Here is a 23,720-nt window from a genome sequence, read left to right on the forward strand (position 1 = left end):
GTCTACTGAAAAAGTTTCTCTGCAGCTGAAACATTCTATTTATTCTATGATTTTGAACAGACTTCCTGTTTAATGAAAAAAGAAGGGAAATACAGTCTACACTTTACAAATAGTTGCACATACACATTACAATTATTTATCAAAGATGTGATCTATAGTGAAATCTGATGTTTATGAAGTTTTAATTCATTAGCTAGCCCATTTTTTTTTATTTGAGACAGCAGTGACATTATTTCCTTCAATTAATTCCAAATTTTTTTTTAGCAGTCAGTCACAATGGACTAAATACATGAATGCATGAAAGACATGATACTGTCTGAATTAATCTTCTTCATAAGACAAAATGTTCAAGTCTTGACAGAAACTCCTATAAAGCTAGCAGCTAGAGTAAAAGCTTTTTGTTATTTCATCAGTTTATCTCCAAAATATGCGATTTTCATCTTGAGCATTCAACAAAGGTAGCAGAGAGCATGTTATGAAGTTTAACAAGCAGAGAATTGATAATGTAGTTGAACTGTCCAGAATAAGAGCAGTTTGTAATTCTAACTCACAATGAAAAGCCATCTAAAAGTAGGACCTGAAAGTGTACATCAAATGTTAAAATTTCTACTGCACATAATACATGTACATCACATGCTCCCAGTCTGATTAACATCCTCATAAATACCAAATAAAATAAAACTCCTATTCCTTAAATTTACACTTTGAAATTAATATTTTTTTGCTATCCCTGCCCCTGTCTAACCTTTCAAATATTTTCTTGATCAAGCTTCATTGTCAACATAGGGTACCTGCCTTATTTTTGCAGGAAAAAAGTTCAAAGACAATTGGACTATTCGTAAACAGAAATCACTTGTTTCCTTACATCGGGTAAGTTAATGGAAACAATGACTTCAATTACTTATTCTTGGTCTAATATAATGTTAAGAATATCTTAATCTATTACAAATTGTGTAATTAACAGTAAATAATCATTTTTTCTTTCTTACTTCTAAGGGCAGGTCACTTTAACTGCATAAAACTACCCCACAAGTAGAACTCTTTAGTGTGCAGTGTTTAGAGCTTCCTTAGAGAATTAAATTTTTGATAATTCATTGGGACATGCAGTGTGACACATATTTTATGAAGTTTGTTCACATACCTCATGAATTTTCAGAAATTATTTTTTTTTTTATATTTACCAAGTACATTATTTATCAGATAATTTGACACACAAAAAAATTGTCATTCGACTTTCATTTTTTGAACAGAAGAAGATTGAACTGTATATTTGACCTCAGATAAGGCATTATGATGTCACACGAAATTCATACTCATCCATGTCAGTTTATGACAAAATGAACAGTTCATGACAAAATGAGCTGTGTAAAGAATCTTAAGGGAAAATAATTGGAAATTTAAATATTGTAATACTTTAAGTTATTTCCCTTGTCCCAACTCATTCTCCTGCTTTTTTTCTTTTTACAGAAAAGCACTAAAAGGGGAATTAATTCCAAATTGTACTGAAAGTTAAACAAACATCTAGCTGTAGTCGGACGGTTTAAAATAAGGTCTGTGGTGTAACTAATATCTGTGCATGCACATTTTTTCAATTTTGCTCCAAGCATTTACCACATTGTCTGCAGTGTGTATATATTCTGATTACATGTAATCTACATGGTCACCACATACCATCTTCAGCTTAATGGTGGTGATCAAAGTAAAAGCACTAAAATAGCTGGTGAACTTAAACCACCATCTAACTTGTATAAAACTAAAAAGCTCTTCATTATAAACGTTTGTAATGAGTGCAATATTCAGCGCCATCTCAACATGCTGATAAAACCTGTACAAACTGATGTATTATTGATATAATGTTCTCTTAAAAGAAGACACTTACCCTATCTCACTACTTTTTTAATGCTAAAAATTTTAGCAAACCATTTAGCAGTTTTCAAAAACATTTAGGAATATTACATTAATGCTGTTAAGCATAAATTTTATTCAATAAATTTTATGTTCAATTTTACTGTCTAATGGATATTGTATTATGTTAGACTTAAGTTCAAACAATCATGCAACAATTATTTTGAAAACAAAATCAAAATTTTAAAAAATCAGTTTTTAACATGCATAAAAAATCCATTCTAGGCAAGAAAATATGGCTCTTGAGATTCAATTTCTGAAGGGAAGAAAATTGAAATTAAATTTCATTTTAAAATAGGGAATATACTCCACTTCACATTTTAAATTTATAGATAAGAAAATACAAATTTAATAGAAATTTAGGAACAATCAATCCCATGAGCCCTTGTATTTACAAAAATAAAAATAAACCTAAAAATTTCATTCAACCAATCAGATTGCTCCTTACTTTCTCTGCCTCCTTTCTGCACTCTTCTGTATCAAGTTCTGTTCTGTCTCCCTCAAATCTTCTTGCAGACGAGTAGCACGATCAAACTGCCCAACTTTAATCAGCTCATTTATGTTGCTTTGTAAGTTTTCCTTTTTGTCCCTAAGATCTTGTATGCATGAGTAGATTTCACTATCATCAGACTCCTATAAAAATATCTCAACATTATAAGTACCTTGATTTTTTTCTTCCTAAAAGGAGGCACATCACTTAATCAATTCAAGATACTTTTTAACAATATCATATTCCATTCGATCAATGGGAGTACACTGCACATAAATATCTGGCATGTTTTAACATTTTTTGAGAATGTTTAAAAAATACATGAAATAACTTATGACAGTATACACTATACACTACATACATGTATCTACAAACATATCTGACCTTTGGATTTCTCTTGTCTACATGGATCAGTAAAGCTGCCATCTCCATTTCCTCAGAGAAGCCATTCTTCAGAGGAACACTGCGATAACCTTTTAACACAAATGACATTTAATAAATGTGTCTACCATCAAAGATTGTAGGGAAGATAAATACAGTCAAACTTGTATAATCAGAATGTTGTTTAATCTGAAATCTTGCTTATCATGATGCAAAATTTTAGTTCCTGTCAATAAATGTAATTGTTTATAATGTTGTCTGATCTGGAATGTCTAAAATGCAATTTTCATGGAACCATAAGTGTCCAGATTAGACAAGTTTTACTGTAATACATTTATCATATGCTATAAATGTATATGGGCTTGAGGATAAGCTGAAGGTACATATAAACACAACTTATTTTGAAAACATGATGAAAAGCTTTCCCTCTTCTATCAAAGTTTGATTTTTTAATATGTAAATTTTTTTTATCAATGTCATCTAATTTGTTAACCCCACTATGACTGTAACCGTTTGATGTACAATAGGTGTTAACCCCACTATGACTGTAACCGTTTGATGTGCAATAGGTGCCTCACCAGATTTCAGACAGATCACAGGATAGGTGGCCTGGCCCACAAAGTTAGGTTCCCCAAATGTGTCCTCATCATACACCACAAATCTGATAAGAGCCATTTCTGGACAAATCAAATCAAATATCCCACTGTTCTGGTCCTTCCAGATGGGGTTAAGTCCATTGGGTGGGCCTGGAAACAGAAAAAAAAAAACCACACTTGAAAACTTTTTTTAAACAAGTACATGACTTTTTTAACAAAGTAATAAAATAGCTTATTGAAATTAAGTGTAAGTTCCATGTATTTTCTTTCACATAATAAGTTCCATGTCCGCCTTACTTATAGTGTTGGTCTTGAATTTACTCTTGTCATATTCAAGTCCAGCAATCTCTATCTCCACATATGGACTGATAATTCCTTTTCCTGATTTGACAAGATGTCTGGCTCCAATAATCTTTAGTAGAGGCAACATGTAAATATTAATATACATTTATATCTGTATCAGGTTTTAACTTTTACATGGAAAATGTAAAATCTACACTTTGAAATAAAATTGTTCATATTCTATCTTAGCAACAGGGGCTAGATCCTTCTTTAAGATCAGAGATGCTGTGCGCATGAAGATGTATGCATCCTAATGAAAACTGCAAAAAAAAGTACCAAAATGAGATAATATCTTTGACTAATAGAGTTAAAAAACTGCCATTACCTTAATAGATAAGGTTAAGGGGTCAACATCTTTAATAGACTGCTTGTTACAAGGATCAAACTCTGGTCTTCTCATTATGTCTGGCTGGAGAACATAACCACATTTACCATTATTTAAAAACCTTCCCTCATTTAGCTGCATGGAACGGTCAGGTGTCTGGTAATTCAAGGCCACCATCTGACAACCAACATTCCACATTGGCATTGGGTCATAGTTTGAGGAATCTACTCGACCTCCCTTTGGATAGCAGCGACTTAATTGAGTTCTGTTATAAGTATCATTGTTAAGGTCCATATTCAAAGAATATAATAAATTGCACCACTAAGGTACATGTACTTGATCATCTGGAACTATATTTACTGTAAGATGTATGTCTGTTTATGTATACCTACAAGCTGTGAACTCCAGAATTTAATAGAGTGACTGTAAAAAATACCTGAGTTCTACATAATGTTCACTGAGTTTTGTAATACCAAAAGGTTAAAGTGACCTATTTTTGGGACATGCTTCCTCCAAAAGTGCTTCAACTGAAAAGATTTGATGGTCCTAGCCTATATGACTAGGATATGATCTATGAATAACAATAGAATTATAAAATGAGGTAATTGTGACCTACTTTTGTGTCTGACATACTTTTCCCTAAAGATGCATTAATTGAGGAGTTTAAAGATACATGGTTTCATACTGTGCAAAACATTATTTGCACACAATTTCACCATGATCCAAAATTAGGTCACTTTAACCTACTTTTGGGATGCCACATCTTTCCCACCAGATGCAATAACTAGGCAGGTTTGATGGTCTTACTGGCCTCACACACATACAATATGCCTATTTATCAATTATTGACTAATGTGAGAATGGAACTGGTATGCATGTTATGGTATATAAATGTAAAAGATGTGGAAGTTCAAGGAAGTACTCTTGTTGTGTTTACTGCACAGGTACATGTATTTGTGGACATAAACTGTTGTTTTACTAACCGGGTGTCTAAATTACATGTATATGTATTGACTACTACTAGCAATTAATATCAAACACTATTGCATTTGAAGCCAAATTTGCTGTTTTAAAACATGTAATCTATAAAGTCATGTGTTCTGCAAAACTTAAAGCAACAGTACGACTGCAAAATGTGTGCTTTTTCATCCAAATTTACCCAATATGTCATTAAGAAATAAGGTATAAAGTTGATGTAAGCAGTTTGAGAAACAGAAATATTCTCTACTCAAACAAAATTAACGTAATTAGAATCTGCCGGAAAATCAAGGGTCGTACGAACTGGATCTGTTTATTTGTACCACGTGAATTCCAAAACGGCACGTGCCTACACTGTAGAGTTTACAGTTATAATGAATATTAGGTGAAAGCAATTTTCAAAAACACAAATTATAACTTTCTGATAAAATAATCTAAAATAATAATCGTAAAGATTTTAGTCTGCATTCAGGCGAATTTAACAGAATTAAAAGGACAAATGTTGACGTTTTGTGTATTGGGGTCCGAGAAAGGAAAAACCAACTAATCATACGTTATCGCGGCAAATGTCAAACAAATATTTTTCTGCACAGTTAAAAAAAAAATAGCATTTCAAATGGCAACAATGTTTATAAGTCAAAGATGTATTTTTTATGTTGAGTTTACACTTATATTTTTTTTCTTTGAAAGCGACGGAAAATTGAGAAATGATAACAAGTATCAACAAACCTGTCGAATAGATTCGAACCTTCGAGAGCCCTGCTTGAGTGTCGCCGAGTTCCCGTTTCTTCCTTATCCAGCGATTATATTAATCCCCAAACTAAATTTTAGTCAGCAAAGTTGCATTTTCAAGTTCTATTTTCAGTTTCTTTTTATTTTTAGTCGACTTTGTCAATGTAGCAGGCCTACCGGGATTCCCTCTCTAACCATGCTGTTTTGTTTATGAAAACTACGCATGCGTGCATAGCATGGAATGTGGAACCCCGAACACGTTGCGATGTATATATTAACGTCCCATAAATAACTATTAATTTTAATGAAATAATCCAAATTATTTAATTGTAAAAGTTGTAATTTTCTGAAAGTTTATACATTTATGAGTAGTAAAAAAATTCCAAATCTTGTCGGAAAATTTTATCTAGTCAGTTTTTTGATGAGATGCGCCGTACTGTCACTTTAACAATTTGAAATGGGGTCAAAAAGCCTTACCAGAAAATCACTGATGTGAAAAAAAGCATTAAAGTATATATAGGCGTAGAATTCGACAGCGTATTTGGAGGCAAGAAGATGAAATTAGGAATGAAACAGGTTATTCAGTACAAACAAACATTGAGCTTACTGTCAAGTGCCAAGGATGAACAATTTTGATTCATTGTAAACATAATTCATTGCATTCAGTAAGTTCATAGAAGGGAATAGAAATTACATCACTGTAAGTGTAAATTCATTATGAGTGTGTTTGCTGTAACCATGTAACCATGTTTTACTGTAATGAAAATACGAATTCAGTCTGCTTTAGGGTCACTCTTCATTGCAGCATTCTTATCAAATAAAAGGATATTGTAGGAAGAAATGAGCATACGCCTGTGAGCAGTATTTATCAATCTTGACCTCAGAGAAGGATGACATTTCAGATATGTGAGTCATCTTCTTCAACACCTCTGTTGTAGAAAAAAATTAACATACAGCTTTATGTTATTATCATGCTAATTTCCTCAAGTTTACGGCGACATGAAAGTCTATTCAATGACATTTTGCTTACAGTAGGTCAATTTAAGTCATTTTTTTCTTTGGTCATTCATCAATAATGAAGAAGCATATATAATTATGAAAAAGGTTCATAAAATTTTTAACTAATTTCTCCAAATTATTTACTCTGAAGCAATTCTAATCAGCTGCACATGAGTAAATTCAATTTAACATACTTTCATGATCAAATGGCACAGCAACAGCATAAATAATAAGATCTGACAAATCCCTAGCAAGGCACTTTCTCTTTTCCATTAACTTGTCCACCATTTTCTATCCAAAAACAAAAAGAAATGATGCCATAATAATAGATGTAAATAGGCATTTTAAAATAATACATGTATACCCATTACTACATGGCTAAGGAAACAATATCCATAGAAACTTTTTTTCAAGCAATGCCAAATACTTGTAATCTTCTTAATAATCTTTGAGCCTTTACCGAGTCTTTAAAATTCAACAGCAATGCATGTACATTAAGTAAAAGAAGTTAACTGACATACAGTATCAACATTGACTGACCTCTCCAGCCATTTTTGAGGTGCACTGATCAATGGCTTCTAACCACTGCATCATCTGATCCTCAGAATCGACAGCCACCTCTATTGGGTTCGGCATTGTGCGAGTAAAAATCTTGAATGTAAATGGCTTGTCTGGGCGACCACTGCGCTCTGAGGTGGAAAATTAATTAACGATATTAAGAAATCAAAAGTTCATACTGAAAATTCTTTACAGGTGCACACTTAATACCGTACAATAGCATATATATTCATTTATTATTAAACTGGACTCTGGAAAATTAATGATGAAATAAATCTTTGAACTTTAGCTTTCACAGTACAGTAAAACTCAAAGAAGCTAGCAGTTCCAACCTAAACGACAGCCTTGTATCTCTACAGAGCCTTTCTGGAGGGTTCCCAGGGGTTCCTGGTCATTAGCTTCATCCTCCTCTATTTCCTCCACTAAATGACCTGGAAACAGCATGGGTGCTCGACTGGTGGGGGTCTCTCCTCTCCACCTGTACAAAGGAAGTTAACACACAAGATGAGTTTTGTATATTAGATATTCAAGAGATGGTTCACATTATTCTATTTATTACAGCAAAGTTTGAGGGTGATATGAAAGTGACCTTTCATGGTTATTTTCAAAATATTATTTCACAGCCATTAGAAAGCTTGACTGAAATATCAATACAGCTAAGAACAGATACCAATATACATTTATCATTAAGCAGTATTTTGATGCACATAAAAAGAAAATTTCATGAAGGACATTTTGGCATCCCCTTCTTATTTTATATATTTACCAGCCATTGTCTGTTTTTGTGATGTTTGTGATTAAAGTTCCTTTGCTGAAAGACAGTTCATCATTTCGACTGGCTGTATAGTCATATAAGGCCCGCGCCCTTAGCTACAAAAGTCAAACATATATTGACAAATTGTTTTTAAAATTCTATGCCATACAAATCAAATCTTATACTTGGAACACATCAGAAAAGACTCTGATTACTAGATGAATGAAAACATAAAATATACTTTGTAAAACAAGGAAAATTACTTTAAATAATGCAATGATAAATGTAAACAAAGTTCAACAACAGAACTATTTTAAAACAAGATTTACAACAAAATTTTAAGAAATCAAAAAAAAAAAAAAAAATAAATAAATAAATCATAAAAAGTCTTTAAAAATTCTTGTATTCCAAATTAACAATTATAAATTAATATCTTTTCCTTCATACTTTTCTCACCTTTCTATCTCCTGCAATTAACAACAAGTTCTTGTAAAACACAATGCCCCAATTGCTTCCATTACAAAAGAATCTATAGTTACTGTAGCCTAAGTCTGCATCATTACCCAGACATATTTGATCTAGTTAAGGCTTTTATATACCTTAGTCTGGACATGCTCCAAATACTTTGACCTGGCTATACTTTCAGAAAATAAAAGTCAGCTGCAGCAGCTGAAACAAGCTGACAGTTGCTTTATCCATGCAAGTTTGATCCTGGTTGGAATTATACATGTCATCACTCAGTGCAACATATTTTTTCAGTTTCCACCTGTGTAGATGTATTCTACATAGCCATTGTAAAATACTAGGTACTGTAGATTGCCATATTTTAGATAGTCATATTGTATTTATGAGCAAAACAAAATTTTCAGGAATTTAGGTTACTGTTCCATATTATCTTCAATATTAGTCATACAATTGTATCTGAAAATTAAAATTTTTGTGAGCAGACAGCCTCAAGTAATTACATGAAAATAAAGTTCTTTGCAAATAAAAATTGATTTACTAAGTAATGTGGTGATATAGAACATCATATTCCTGTCTCTCCCTTACGCCCCCCATGTTAAGTCTAAAATCCTCTTATACATATGTTAGTGACTTTGTCTTAAAGGCACAATTTAAATTATAAATCTATAAAAAGTTTTAACCTGACAAAACTGGATCATCAAACAGAACAGATAAACCAATTTCTAGTTTTCATCTCTGTAAATTTGGTGCCTAATAATATGCACAATGAATAAAATTGCATCAAGTTTAAGTTTAAACATGCAAGATCTATTGACGCAAAGCATTTAGAACTTCATACATTCATTAAAAAGGTTAAAGTTAAAACTAGAGTTGAGGAAAGTTAACGTACTGATAGAATAAACTGTGTTTGTTAATATATATATATTTACATATTAGTTAAAATGTATTTAATGATTAGATAATGTACCAGGTACACATGAAAGAATACAGATGCTTTTAAATCTTGCACTAAACCAACCATAATTTTATTGCAAACATACTTATTTACCTTTTCAAGATTTACTATTATCCCCTCATAACAAAAGTTTCACTTGTATGTAAGCTTAAGAATTGTGTTGTGGACATGATACTTTAAGTGGTATTTGACCTTTAAGTCTCAAACTTGCTACAGAGATTGTATTTAATCGGATGTAAAATCCTACAGAATTAAGAATCAAAGGGAAAAAAGTTAAGGTCGAAGACAAGGTCATCCACCTACCAATGTTGTGTTCATATCTAACCTGGCAAGTGACCAAAGCAACAAACTGATTCATTTGGGGGTCAAAAGGTCAAAGGATGAAGGTCAGACATATTGTGAGTACTTATTTGGCCAGGATGTGTGGATACTGTAAATATAACATTTGACTGTGTATTCTATTTTGAGTCTTTGATGGATAGCAGTTTCTGCTTGATCTCATAATTGCTAAATGACTTGTATTTATATATATTTATCTATATCTAGCAAATTCAGGAATTTGTTGAAAAATCAATTTACATCAAATATCATACTTGCTAAATAAAAAACATTTACAGTATGTGAATTTACAGTCTCAAACTTCCTGCAGAGGTGGTGATTGTCAATGGGTATAAGCCTAGAAGTTTAAGGGTCAGAAGGTCAAAGTTCAAAGTTATGGTGTTTCCCTATTAATGCTATGGCTCTGATATTTAGAGTACCATATTTGAGAAAAAATATGAGCAACAGAGGTCAAATGTCAAGGTAAAAGTTATTGTCAGTTTGAATCAGAATTGTGGTCTTTCTATTTCAATCTCAAACCTGCTCAATGGTAGGTGACAAGGGAAACAAGCCTATATATTTACAGGTCTCAAGTTCAAAGACTGTGACAGGTGGAAACAAGCCTATACATTTACAAGTCTTAAGTTCAAAGACTGTGACAGGTGGAAACAAGCCAATACATTTACAGGTCTCAAGTTCAAAGACTGTGACAGGTGGAAACAAGCCTATACATTTACAGGTCTCAAGTTCAAAGACTGTGACAGATGGAAACAAGCCAATACATTTACAGGTCTCAAGTTCAAAGACTGTGACAGGTGGAAACAAGCCAATACATTTACAGGTCTCAAGTTCAAAGACTGTGACAGGTGGAAACAAGCCTATACATTTACAGGTCTCAAGTTCAAGGACTGTGACAGGTGGAAACAAGCCTATACATTTACAGGTCTCAAGTTCAAAGACTGTGACAGGTGGAAACAAGCCTATACATTTACAGGTCTCAAGTTCAAAGACTGTGACAGGTGGAAACAAGCCTATACATTTACAGGTCTCAAGTTCAAAGACTGTGACAGGTGGAAACAAGCCTATACATTTACAAGTCTTAAGTTCAAGGACTGTGATAGGTGGAAACAAGCCAATTCATTTACAGGTCTCAAGTTCAAAGACTGTGACAGATGGAAACAAGTCTATACAATTTCAGGTCTCAAGTTCAATGACTGTGACAGGAGGAAACAAGCCTATACATTTACAGGTCTCAAGTTCAAAGACTGTGACAGGTGATAACTAAGTTACTATCAGGTCTCATACTTATTTGAGATGCATGGTGACCAGAAAAAGAAGCCTACTGGTCCCAGGAATCGAATAATTTAAGACAATGATAGGTGTAAACAAAGCTTTGGTCCACATTAACATTTCAGTCTGATTGCATAGTGTACAGGGGAAAAAGCTTACTGATTCTAGGGCCAAAAGATCAAAGGTCAAGGACAGAGATTGGTATTTATTATGTTGCTAGTGACGTATCAGTTCATTGTTTGAAAAGCTGTGTTCTGTGAATAAACTCATGTTGCAATGTAATGTTAAGCCTTTGTCCATATTTTAAGTAGATCTTCTTTAGTTGAATGTGCATTCCTCTAGTTTACGTAAAGTTCAAATAAAAATAAATGTTCAATCCTCCACCAAACAATTAATATTTTAAAATAACATATAATATACGTAGATGATTTTCTACATTTAGTACTCACAACATCACAAACACTAAACTATAATGTCTACCTCCTGTTTACCTTTGTTTGAGGAAAAATATCGTTTGGCATGTGGTAAATTCCATCACCATACAACTGCTCGTCCCCATTTTGAAAAACCTAAAAGATACCAGCATGCACTCAAGCTGTGTTAGTCAAGTGTTGTCAAGGAGACACATCACATCCACATCGGACTAAATGTGTGGCATACCCCTCATGTTATTATGGAGAGAAAATTACAGATGATGAAAACACTGCATCACCAACAAATCCTTTCATGATAAAAACATAATTTTGGGCATACATAATGAGTTATATGACAGCAAAGTTGCAGGCAAAGACTTTTCAAAATTTTCACCAATGAAAAACGAGCATACTTAAGGCATTTCTGATGCAATTAGCAGATATTTTTTTTAATGAAGTTCTTATAACTGATCAGTCAGTTTTCACTATAATGATGTTAGAATGAAGATGAAATGATTCATGCCATAGAGTGACCTCTCCTGTTTTTTCATTCCAGTTCTAGTGCACATGCACTTACTCTAAGAATTTTACCTTAGACAACTCATTTGGATTTATATATGCTGTAGAAGCACTTTCATCATTTGGGCGTGGCATCTTTGGAGACAAAAATTTTCTTAGCCATGTTATGCAGGTCAGTAAATTAACTTTAAATCAAATACATGTGCAAGTATTCAAAATAATCATATTAATATTTCTGTTCAGAACTTTAAACTCCGATATCAAAATTGATTACGGGGTCCAAGTTGAAAAAAAAAGCCTCTTAAGGAAGAATGACCCTTTGCACTAAGAGAGATAACTCTTATATGTCAAATCAATGTTTCCTTTATCAAATTTCCCTATGCTGTAATGATTTGTCTCAAATTTTGTCTTTATGATAAATTTGGTTGAATTTTATCTCCACTCTCTGTTAAATATAAATTGACTTATTACAAAAAAAAAATCATTTAAGGAATCAGAGGGTCTTTCTGCCATCATAAAGTACTCTCCCTTGGAGTGATCTAAGAACACATGATTAAAGGATATTCTACATTTAAAAAATATCTTTGATAAATTCAATACTCACAGCTCCTTTTGTGTCTACAAGAGTTTGGCTGACAGGAATCTTTAACTTCACTTTATTGTAAAGTGGATTTTTCTCATAATATTTCACCAAGTCTATCAAACTTTCAAACTGAGCTGATCCAATTGCAAACAAACGCCCATCCAATTCAATGCGACAATGTTTAATTTTCCCATCAGCCCTAAAATATCGATCATTACAAAAATATAACTCATTTATTTTATAAATATCAAATCTGAGTAATATTAAAATAGAAAAAAAAATCAAATAAAAAGAAAGAAAAGAGTCAATTCTCCTCTTAGCTAGAATTGGACAGCATAAAGCATCATTCTATCCAAACAAGAGACTAATGTTAAAAGCATTACCTGAAAGAGATGGCATAACTGTCCCCTGCTTGGCCCCTCCTGATTAGGAAAGCCCCATCACTTGGAATCCTCTTCAGCATGTTCTCGGCTGAAGCACGACTTAGGTTGTCATGATACCACTCTTTATCTTCATGACTCTTCAGCTGCGGTACTGGTTCTGTCAATTTCATCACAAAACTGGGGCTCCTTAGGGGAACTTGACGGTAATATGTAATTAAGTCATACAGACTGTCAAACAAAGTTGTCTCTATTAAGTAGTATTTAACTTGGCCCATCTCTTGTTTAGATTTAATCCGACAGTGCTCTACTGCATTCCGTCTCCTGAAATGAACAATTTTAATGATTGGCTATGATTCTTGATTGGCTACGAATCTACTATGTGTGGTTCTAGGTTTTTGAATGCTGCTGGATAACCTTAACACAGCAGCTGATGTAGATCTGACATTTCCAAATTAAAATATTAAATGAATATGTTATGTTTACTAACAACTGAATTCCATGATAAACTGAATTTTTTTGAGTTTTTTTACCAGAATGATAATGAGAAGTCTCCAATGAAAGTATCGCTCTCCCTGACCAGGAAGGTCCCGTCTCCTAGGTAACTGTACTCATTCAGTAGTTCTATGGCTGTTCTTCGGCCTCCCTCTAATTTTCCATGGAACCACTTCTCTCCAAAGTGTAGTTCATCTTGTGGCCTGTCACCTAGCTGTAAGGGGAGGTAATAGGAGATTAATATGATCACTTACGAAATAAATAAGGAGAATAAACTCAAGTGTTTTTAATTATCTAAGAGGTTAAAATCTACAAGCAATCTAGTCTTATGTTGAGACTGGTTAATTCAAAAACTTACACTTTGATACAATGTATAGAAACCTAAGAAATTTAAAACAATTTACATATTATATATATATATATTTCATATCTGTTAAGACAATTCATCATCGAAGTTTTTCCATGATTGGAAACCCATTGGATTACATGGGACTGCACTACTGTGGTTAAAAGCTAGGAAAATACTGAACTCAGCAAAGTTTTGCTATCTCTATATGTAAAATCAATGAACGGAGAGAACCATTGTCCTACTCAACTACCATGAATTTCTTCTCAAAGAACTAGCTTAGGCAATCATTTTTTTTTTTTAATTTAATGTACTCCAACCCACACTTTTCAAGGTGGGTAGGTAGGTAGGTAGTTTTTTTAATTTATTTATTCAACACATTGAAAATTACCCTTAAAATCATAGAATTTGAAATTTATTGATGTTTTCATAAAAATGTAAACAGGACAGCTTCAATATTTATTGGCATAAAAGCTTTCAATCTAAAAAGCGCCTTTGAGAAATCATATGATATGCACAATCTATATTTCCCTGGAAACCAAATAATAATTATTATAAAATTTAAAGTACTGGTACTGAAAAAAATAATTGGGTAGGAGTGATTTTGATAGGTCCATCAAAGTACATTAATTTAGTCATTTTTTTTCATTGCTGGCCTGAACTCAATCTGGAAATGAACCCTCTGGACTCATGACATAAATTTCACAATTTTTGTACATAACACTTTAATCATTACATGTATTACACAATAATGGATTGTCTGCCAGATGCTCAGGAGTAGTATGGTAGTGTCTTAGCCCTCTATCTAGGGCTTAATCCTGAACCCAGAAGGCAAGATTTCACAATTTTGATAAAAGGATCATAGTTCATTATCATCATAAAAGTACATTCATTTTGTCTGCTTGATCATTAACATTAAAGAAAAAAATTCATTGGTATGATGTAATTCCCAATACTGAACCAATTTAATCCCATCTTTTGGCCTGAAACCTGAACCCAGGGACATGAATATCAGTTTTGGTAAAGATTTCACTGTTACCTATAGTATAGATTTTCAAAGGCAATATGAATATTTCAACAATTCAATGAATGATCCACTTATCTTAAATTTGGTTAAATTATTTTGTAGAAGGAGCTAAAAATGTTCAAAATTTATGAACATTAAATGCATAATGTGATGTGAACAGAAACAGATAGCAATAGGTCACCTGAGTAATTAAGGTAATTTAACAGATAATCAGACATGTGAAACAATGGTATGGAAAGAGTGTAAGACTGTGAAACCTTTAACTGCTCCCTTAGCAAAGCCAAATATAAAGACAAATTTGGGACATATTTGCCAGTGGACAGTGTTGGAAAAAGAGTGAAATACTGTGTAACAGGTATTTTCTGCAGTTTGTTAATTTTTGCAGGATTTTGAAGTGTATCCAAACTTTTCAAAATTTCAGTCCTGTAATTTCTCTAAAGCCCACTGAATAGAATCATAAAAATTGAAAGAATGAGAATTTGAATGCTACACTTGAGAGACAAAATTGCAAGAATTTTCAAACCACAAAAATTACCTATTACACAGTCAAACTTTGTGACTGTATCAGTATTTTGGAGGGATTTTTTGGTACCTCTTTAATATGCCCTCAATCATTACTATCTACTCTAAAGTATTTTACAACTTTGAAGATAACTAGGAAAATAACATCCCCCCTTTCTTCCCAAATCATCCAATTATACTGAAACAGTTTCTCATTAGGTACAGATTCACAGCAAAATCAATTTACCAGTTCACCCACTGAAATACATACAGAGCAGCAAGGTAAAGAAAATTTTAATAATAATCTAATTTTTAACTGTTTTGTTCAAATCTTTTTGCCAAAGAAGTCATATTTCTTAATAAAAACTTGGAAAATGAACTGGAATCCTGACTTTTAATTCTGTATAGGACTAAGCCTGAACACACCCAATTTCACCTTCTTATTCTCTGCCTGAAATGTTAAGATTCACAAACAACTATTAAAACTGATCTGTTTTAAGTCTATTAATTAAAATGGGCCCCACTCTAGCACCAATTTCAGATACCAAAAATATTTTTTTTTTCTGTTTGATTTTTCCAGTTCAGAAACAATCAAACAAAACTTCAACAATATTTTGAATATCTGTTTCAAATCTTATGCAAATAAACTGACACTTTGGCAGAACAAAAGAAAGAGGCCTGCAGAAAAAAATTGAAAATCTGAAAATTAAAGAGGATCCACAAATATATTTAAGACCATTGAAAAGGTTTCTAAATAAGATAATTTAAGCAAAGTTTGGGTTAAGAGCACGATTCACAACAAGAATAAACTTTTATTAATATTACTCTAGCTTTTTGTGCTGACTTAATGAGTAGACAGAAATGCCATTTAGTTACAATATCACAAAATCTTTCCACAATAAGATCTGAATTTCTTTCAGACTATTCATTCTCCTTATCATGTTTTCACTTTTTAAAAGCAGTATATGAAATTTTGATTGCTAGTGGATCTTACTACTAGCAATTTTCTTGAACTTGGTATAAAAGTGTGCCCATTGATGAAACATGTCTAAGCATAAAAGTGTGCCTATTTATTAAATACAATGATGTTTAAGGGGAAAAAACCTCTTTCTTTAATCCTCTACATATTGTTCTGTCAAAGTATTTCTTGGCAACAAACATTAATTAATGTAAATGTTCTTGAGCGAGTTTTAATATTGGCGATGTAGGAGTTCTCTTTACTGTTACAAGAGTTATCTTCCCTTTAATTACCTCCATTGTTGATGTAGTATCGTCCGCTTCCTCCTCCTCATCTCCCTGATTGGTCTCTTTGGTCCAGTACATCTTACTTGGGGTCAGCACAAAAAAGTGGGGATGCCATTGCTACAAAACAAATTCATTACTATTAGTATTACATGCATCTCAGGTAGAAATTTTTTCATACCTTACAAATAACTTTTTAGAAATTCTTAATTCACATAATACACTATAATGTGACTTACAGTTTCAATTTGGTCTTCTAAATACATGACACCAGTTTTCACTGCATTTGAAACATCACCATCTCTGGTAACTGCAAAATAAAATAAATAAGAAGGAAAATTCAGAAAACTTTTACAATTGAAGAGAAAAACTATTGAATGAGTGCTCAAACTCACTATAATATCTAAGATGAAGTTCAAAAATCAATTGTAAACTCAAGGACGAGACTTTATGAAAAGTTCCTAACCACTACATATGTATTACCCTAGCAAATACACCAAAAATAAATCCTTCCATCATCTGCCTTTACATATACACCAAAAGATAATACCATTATCCATCTTAACTATGTGTAATTCATGAAATAAGAAATTTTACCATCATCCACCCTCACTTCCACCAACTCAGCATTTCTGCCTTCACTGGGCAACTTTTTATGCTGAAAATAACATTCTACATTCAAAAACTTCATGAAGAATTGCATATAAATGTCACTTTATTCTACTGATTTTGGCTCCTTCCAACATAGTTGTGTAAATATGGCACCAAAAGAGTTTACCTTGAGAATGACCTTCCTTTTTAGCTGTTCTGGTGAAGGTAATTTTTTAAAGTCACTATCTACAGGTTCCACCAAAAGTTCACCTAAAAAAAGGAAGAAATTTAAAAAGCAGGCAGTTAGTACTAAAGGTTGAAATACATGTTACATGCAAGTCTGCCTTTAAAAGGACTGGTATACACTGTACTTGCTTTTTTTTACACAGAATAATCTTAAGTAATTTCATTATCCTGAAGTTTTCCTAAATACTAAATCATATTCCAATACATTCTGTTACAGTAGAAAGTGGTCTAAAATACTTACTTCCAAATGTATCCCTGAAAGCCATGGCCATGTTTCTTTGTTGTCCTAAGCCACAGTGGTTTTCTAATGACAAAATCAGAGGATAGCTAAAACATGAGAAATGCACCATTAGATTGTGTAATTCTCCCAATGCACTGCTGAAATAATCACATATTACCATTCCAAACAGTATGTAATAATAATTGAGAATTAATCTGAAAAATATTCAGAGCAGTATAACTCGGTTATAGCAAAGTCCTGGGGACCTGTGAATTCGTAATTCATTATAATCGTATAACGAATTCTTTAAAGAATATATAAAGAATTCACAACATACATATTTTAATTCCTTTAAGTATGACTACTGAATATGTTCAGAGAAGTATTAAATACAAAACTTACATTGAAGAACTTAAGTTTTCTGATGATTTAAATTTTAAATATAAAATAATGTCAAATCAATATTTTAAATTTTGAGATTTTTAAAATACTGTATAAAAGATGTATACTTCATTATTTTTACCCTCTATGGGACACACAATCTATTCGCTATATCCATAAATTTATTATAACAGAGTTCTGACATTATAACTGCAAAATTTTGCAAGGAATTTTAAGAATTTCACAGGGGATCCAAAGAAATCTTCGCTACATCCATAATTTTGCTATATCCATGTTTGTACTAAATGAGCTTCACAGTACATGTATATGCAGAATTTTTTAACTCACTCTGAAGCCACCCAAGCATGGTCTTTAATGGCACGTAAAACATCTAGAAATTTGATTTTGGAGGTAAGAGTGTGTCCGTGGTAAATACTTGGATATCCATCTGGTCCATCCCAGCAGTCCACTATATAAAACAAAAAAAATCAGCGGTATCTCTACAGAATATGTGTCCACAATCCCCCTATCTACCACACTGTGCACTGCACTGGAATTTTGCACATTATTTTACAGTTCAGAGGAGACATTTTTGCTATCAAAATATGAGTTTTTTTATGACAAGTAAGTGTACTCACATTCAATACATCTACAACCCATTCTAAGAACTCGAACATAAGCTTCTACCGAGGACTCACTGGAAATCTGGTCCCCCGTTAGATATCTGAATTAAAAGTTCACATCATATAAAATACATGTATATGTACTTGGAATTATTTCTTTTAAGAGAATGGTCTTAAATAGTATGCATGTTATTTGACTTCTTCAGTTAAATGCTTAAAAGAAAATGATTCTGTGTTCAATATGTGTTTTTGCAGGGCTCAACATTAAGGCACGTCCAACAGACCAAGACTAGTAAAAGTTTGGTATGGTCTACTTTATATAGTGTCAAGGTAGCCTCACTGGTCATGTTAAAAAATCCATGAATTATTTTATGATAAAACAGAAGTATTTAGGATTTGATTCAACCACATTTTTCTGTTTTATGGGTTTCACTTTCATTACCAAAATTTTTCACATTCCAATCCGATGAAAATTATCAACTTTATGTTTTGTAACGCCAAAAAATTATTTTTAAAAAGGTATGAAGTTTGTTTCAAAAACCTTGTTTCATTGTAATACAATACTTACCAATTGTGAGAATTTACTGCAGTATATGATAGAGAAAAGATTTAAAGAGGTAATGTTCTAGTGAAGTTGTGGTCCAGTAAAATTTTCAGGTACTAATCTCTGGTCTAATTTTTTTTAAGTTAATGTTGAACCCTGTGTTGACAGAACTATTCTACTCCAACTTAAAGTAGAGAGCAGGGCAGGAACCATTACATATGCAAATCAGACAGAGGAAGTGGGACTGGATTGGACACACCCTAAATCCAGCACCAAATGCCAGGCCCCAACCTGGAACCTGTAGGGCAAGAGAAAGAGGGGACATCCAAGAAACATCTGGAGGCTTGACAAGGAGGCAAAATTAAAAGCACAGGAAATGACCTGGCACGATGCAGCAAAAGCAGCTCTGAATCCTGTTTGTTGGAGGACTGTCGTCGATGGCCTATGTCCCTCAAGGAATGACTGACCTAAGTAAGTATGTTATAAAGTAGGCTGTATCTTACGTGTTATGTGAAGAGGCTATCCAGTAGTGAGCCAAAGGGTGTGTCATGTCCTGAAAGACCTTATCATACTGCATGTCAAACACCTGGTTATCTTTAGAAAATAAATAATCCTCAAACTGAAATGACAAAAATTCATACTATTCAATGTCCATAAAGGGAAATAGCATTCACGAAATAATTACAGTGAAACTTGCCTTATCCAAATGTTTTTATATTCTGAAATCTTGCCTAATACAATGTTAACTTTAAGTCCCTTACAGTAAATTCAATAGTTTATAATGTTGTGTAATCCGGAATGTTGTCTAATCCAGCCAAATTCTTTGGAACCAGTGGTGTTCAGTTTAGACAAGTTTTACTGTATAATTTGAACACCTAGATAAGTAGATTCTACATAAGAGAAAACTGTAATGTCTCACCTAGAAGCATGCAAGGTGACTTAAAAATTTTAATCCTTCTCTTGAATAAAATATTATTTTTTTAACAATTTAGCTAAGAGAGATTTAATCTTTTCCAGTAACTGTACTTAACATTAAATCATTTGAATAGAAGATAAAAAGAGTCAGCTAGAAGTTCCTACTTACTTCTGGAGATATTTGTGTACAAGCTAGATTCTCTATGTAATGAAAATACTGTAGATTGGGAAATCAACTAATTTAACTATGTTTACAATTTATTTTTCCACAAAATAAAATCCATAGTGAATAAAGTTATCAGATCACACAATCAAGTATTTGTCACAATGTACATGTTTAAAGCCATCCCGATCGGTACCCTTGCAGGAAATCAGGAAATTGTAACCCATGGAATTAAAATGACATACAGTATTTACAGGGAAAAGGACACACACAAAGGCTGTATGGAAATTTCGCAGACTTCTGTCATAACTTTTTTACTTAACATCACATTATACTCAAATTTGGTAGACGTTTTAACAATAAATTTAAATAGTTTGAATTTAAAATTTCAAATATATCATGAGATATTTAAAACTTATTCAAAAAATTGGATTGGGGAGCAGGTCAAAATTTAGTTATTTACAAAAAATGCAATTAGCCCCTTCATGGTAACTGCAGTACTACTCTTTTACAGGTCAAAATAATAATGTTTGGTGAAGTTTTTGTTGACAGATAATTAAATGACGTATATTTAACAATTACTTTTACGTCATATTTCACTAAACCATATCATTTTGCCCTGCAAAAGAGCAGTACTGCAGTTATCATGAAACAGTCTATTAATAATGTCAGTAGTCATTAAAATGGTGCAAAATCAAAAAAAAAAATCTATACGTTCACAGTAAGAATTGCGACATTTTTTTATGCCCAAATGTGACTAAATAATTTGCCTCTTTGAAAAAATTCAATTTTAGAAGATGGGTATTCCTCATTAAAAAAGACAAAAAAGAGATGACATTGTAGTACATCACGGAACAGCAACTAGCGATACAATTTTGTGTTGCACTCCGGAAAACTACAGAATAAACTCTGAAAAGTGCCGGAGGAAGCAGAAAATATGTTAAAAGTGAGTCGTGCATTTGTGTGTAAATATCACAGGCAATTCTTGGTGGTAGAGACTCTGTATCAAACGATATAACACAGTTTGACACTGGCAGCAAACTTTTCAAACAACACTCGTATAAATGAACCCTAACAGACTACAATCTCTGAATCAATAGACTGTGAATGATTACATAGTTAATTCATTCTGACCTCAACATCTGTGAAGTAAACATTCCCTTTGTGTCTCATGGGATCCTCCAGGAATTTAACCATTACGTTTCTCACGTTAGTGCCATTCTCTGCAAAGTTTTCCTACAAAATAGGAAACATCAAAAAAAAAATATATCATATCTCTAGACATGAATCCTGCAAATGTGATTTCACATACGGTATTTAGTTCGATAAGCAACACATACTGGAATGTATTAATTTTTTTTCTTTTGTTTATATTAAATATTTTATAGAAAATAGTTGAAATGATGTTGAAATGATGCAATAAATGAAACCTTTTGTTCTTCTATTAGGAACCTTTGGAATCGATCTGGTAGGATGCACCTAAAAGAGGAAATTCAAGTATTTGAAATTTACTATGACAGAAATACTCATTCAACAACTAACAATTCCAATCTCAACAAATTTAATATTCATTTATCAACACAAAGTAACATCTAACATAAAGTTAGATAATATTTGATCAGGGGATGGAGAGGGTGGAGTTGAGGAAAACCATACAAAATACAATAATTATGTTTGAATATACTGTAGAAGCACAAATTTTCATGGGGATAAGATTTCCTTGTTTTCTCATCTAAAAAGGTTGTGGGGGCATTAAATTTCGTTGTTTCGAAAGTAACCCTGTACAATATATAGTCATATAAAAATTTCGTGTGGGACTTAATTTCACTGATAATTGTTAACAACGAAATAAACAAAATTTAATCCCCAACAAATATTTCTGCTTTTACAGTATTCTCTATACATCACCTTTCATTGTGATCTTCTACACAGTAGTGATCAACATAATTTGTAATAATCTGAAAAAATCAAAAAAAAAAAAATTTAGTTCTATTAAATTATTTATAAAAATAAAATTATGAAAAATGTTTGTTCACATATTAAGTGCACAAAGTCATATAAAGTATAGATAAAAATGTGAAATAAAAAAAGGTCCAGCCAAATACTCTGTTTGTAAAGTCTACACATGATTACCTTGTGACATGTGAAGATTCTCATCTTTGATCAAATCATATCTTTTAGAGACATGAATATTAATGATAGTCCGATAGATAATTAGATGAACTTGCAAAATGAGTTCAAATATGAAATAGCATTCCTTACGATTAAATGCATTTTACTTTTCTATTTTTTGCATCAGTTCAAAGAGAAGACATAACAAATATATTTAACATTAACAATATGGACTATCATAATCAGCTGTAGATAGATCTTACCTCAGGAACATGTATGAGTTTGTGAAATAAAGCTGCAAATTCTTCATACTGAATATCATCCTTCCGCGACACCTCCTACAAAGATCAAAGAAGCCAAAGTTTCATCACTAGTCTACAGTGTATGTACAGTGATCAACACTCAAATCATTTCTCAAAAGATCATACATCTGCTTCTTGATTAATATTCATAAGGAAACAAAAATCAATTATTCATTTAAAATTTATCTAATTATGAGGTCAAGGCCAGGTTAATTCAAGTGGTGGAAATAATTTCATTCTGCTGTTCATATGCAAGGAGCAAGATGAAGTACATGTACTTCCAGAAAGTACTGGAAAAGAAATTGATACTTCATTTTATGTTTCAATGTATCATATTGACCCCCTCTGCATCATAATAAACTGATGTTTTGTTACACACCTACTTTGAAATATATACATTGTACTATTATCTTGTTCTACATTTGTGAGGAGATATTGTATAGAAGAGTGACTAGGAAACACCTGATTATTTTAGCCTCTGCTAGGAGAACAAAATTTTGAGTTTCTACATAAACACAATTATTTTCAGAATGTCCAGGCTATATACTAGTAAGCCATGCTTACTGTACATTTTTACCTACCTGGAACTTATCTCGTAACTTATTGGTTGATATTTTGAAGTTTATTCTTGGCATCCAAGCCTTCATATTTTTCAATGTAACCCTAAAAGTATAAATGCACCAATCAGTGAATTCACATAAATATAAGATTAATACTGCTTGTTCTAATTAAAGCAGTATTAATGACAAGTATTTCCTTATTAAAAGAGGGAGAGAGAAAATTTGTTTATAAAACAATTGCACTATTTCCAAGACACAACAACTTTATGATAATATATGTCTGATGTAGACATAAATATTTTTGATATTTATCATATATACAGTAATAAATACACAGATTTCACACTTTGCGATACGGGTGACATCAAAATACCATATATCAAAGACCAGTCCGAGAACCCATATCATGTATCAGACACACATGCAAAAATGCATATCAACCTCAAAATTATATTTACGCTTCATTAAC

At 32.4% G+C, this 23,720-nt stretch overlaps 2 protein-coding genes across 6 annotated transcripts in view; one reads left to right on the forward strand and one right to left on the reverse strand.

The window, feature by feature from the left end:
* LOC133206265 (WD repeat-containing protein 7-like) overlaps nt 1–20,967 on the forward strand; it is a 253,062-nt gene extending 232,095 nt beyond the window's left edge. Inside the window, exon 27 of the transcript XR_009723729.1 lies at nt 20,953–20,967. The gene's annotated coding sequence lies outside the window, so the exon portion shown is untranslated. The remainder of the gene's footprint in view (nt 1–20,952) is intronic.
* The window catches only part of LOC133206266 (1-phosphatidylinositol 4,5-bisphosphate phosphodiesterase gamma-1-like), a 39,892-nt gene that overhangs the window by 3,268 nt on the left and 12,904 nt on the right, over nt 1–23,720 (reverse strand). For 3 of the 5 annotated variants that reach the window (XM_061342215.1, XM_061342217.1, XM_061342214.1), the window contains exons 5-32: nt 23,273–23,354; nt 22,653–22,727; nt 22,186–22,235; nt 21,708–21,756; nt 21,412–21,513; nt 19,703–19,818; nt 18,671–18,756; nt 18,381–18,501; nt 17,673–17,758; nt 17,373–17,455; nt 17,192–17,252; nt 16,834–16,904; nt 16,604–16,714; nt 13,517–13,692; nt 12,987–13,307; nt 12,625–12,802; nt 12,093–12,155; nt 11,580–11,657; nt 8,073–8,176; nt 7,639–7,784; nt 7,289–7,437; nt 6,943–7,039; nt 6,579–6,678; nt 4,040–4,313; nt 3,670–3,784; nt 3,355–3,522; nt 2,780–2,868; nt 2,354–2,538 (exon numbers count right to left, since the gene is read on the reverse strand). In XM_061342215.1, coding sequence (XP_061198199.1) covers nt 2,354–2,538; nt 2,780–2,868; nt 3,355–3,522; nt 3,670–3,784; nt 4,040–4,313; nt 6,579–6,678; nt 6,943–7,039; nt 7,289–7,437; nt 7,639–7,784; nt 8,073–8,176; nt 11,580–11,657; nt 12,093–12,155; nt 12,625–12,802; nt 12,987–13,307; nt 13,517–13,692; nt 16,604–16,714; nt 16,834–16,904; nt 17,192–17,252; nt 17,373–17,455; nt 17,673–17,758; nt 18,381–18,501; nt 18,671–18,756; nt 19,703–19,818; nt 21,412–21,513; nt 21,708–21,756; nt 22,186–22,235; nt 22,653–22,727; nt 23,273–23,354 — 3,336 coding nt within the window. Of the gene's footprint in view, nt 1–551; nt 578–1,879; nt 1,903–2,353; nt 2,539–2,779; nt 2,869–3,354; nt 3,523–3,669; nt 3,785–4,039; nt 4,314–6,578; nt 6,679–6,942; nt 7,040–7,288; nt 7,438–7,638; nt 7,785–8,072; nt 8,177–11,579; nt 11,658–12,092; nt 12,156–12,624; nt 12,803–12,986; nt 13,308–13,516; nt 13,693–16,603; nt 16,715–16,833; nt 16,905–17,191; nt 17,253–17,372; nt 17,456–17,672; nt 17,759–18,380; nt 18,502–18,670; nt 18,757–19,702; nt 19,819–21,411; nt 21,514–21,707; nt 21,757–22,185; nt 22,236–22,652; nt 22,728–23,272; nt 23,355–23,720 lie in introns of all 5 variants that reach the window. The other 2 variants (XM_061342218.1, XM_061342216.1) reach the window with 2 other exon arrangements.

This window comes from Saccostrea echinata, unplaced genomic scaffold (assembly GCF_033153115.1).
Source record: "Saccostrea echinata isolate AGI-Se365-2 ecotype Australia unplaced genomic scaffold, CSIRO_AGI_Sech_v1 ptg000054l, whole genome shotgun sequence".
Lineage (NCBI taxonomy): Eukaryota > Metazoa > Mollusca > Bivalvia > Ostreida > Ostreidae > Saccostrea > Saccostrea echinata.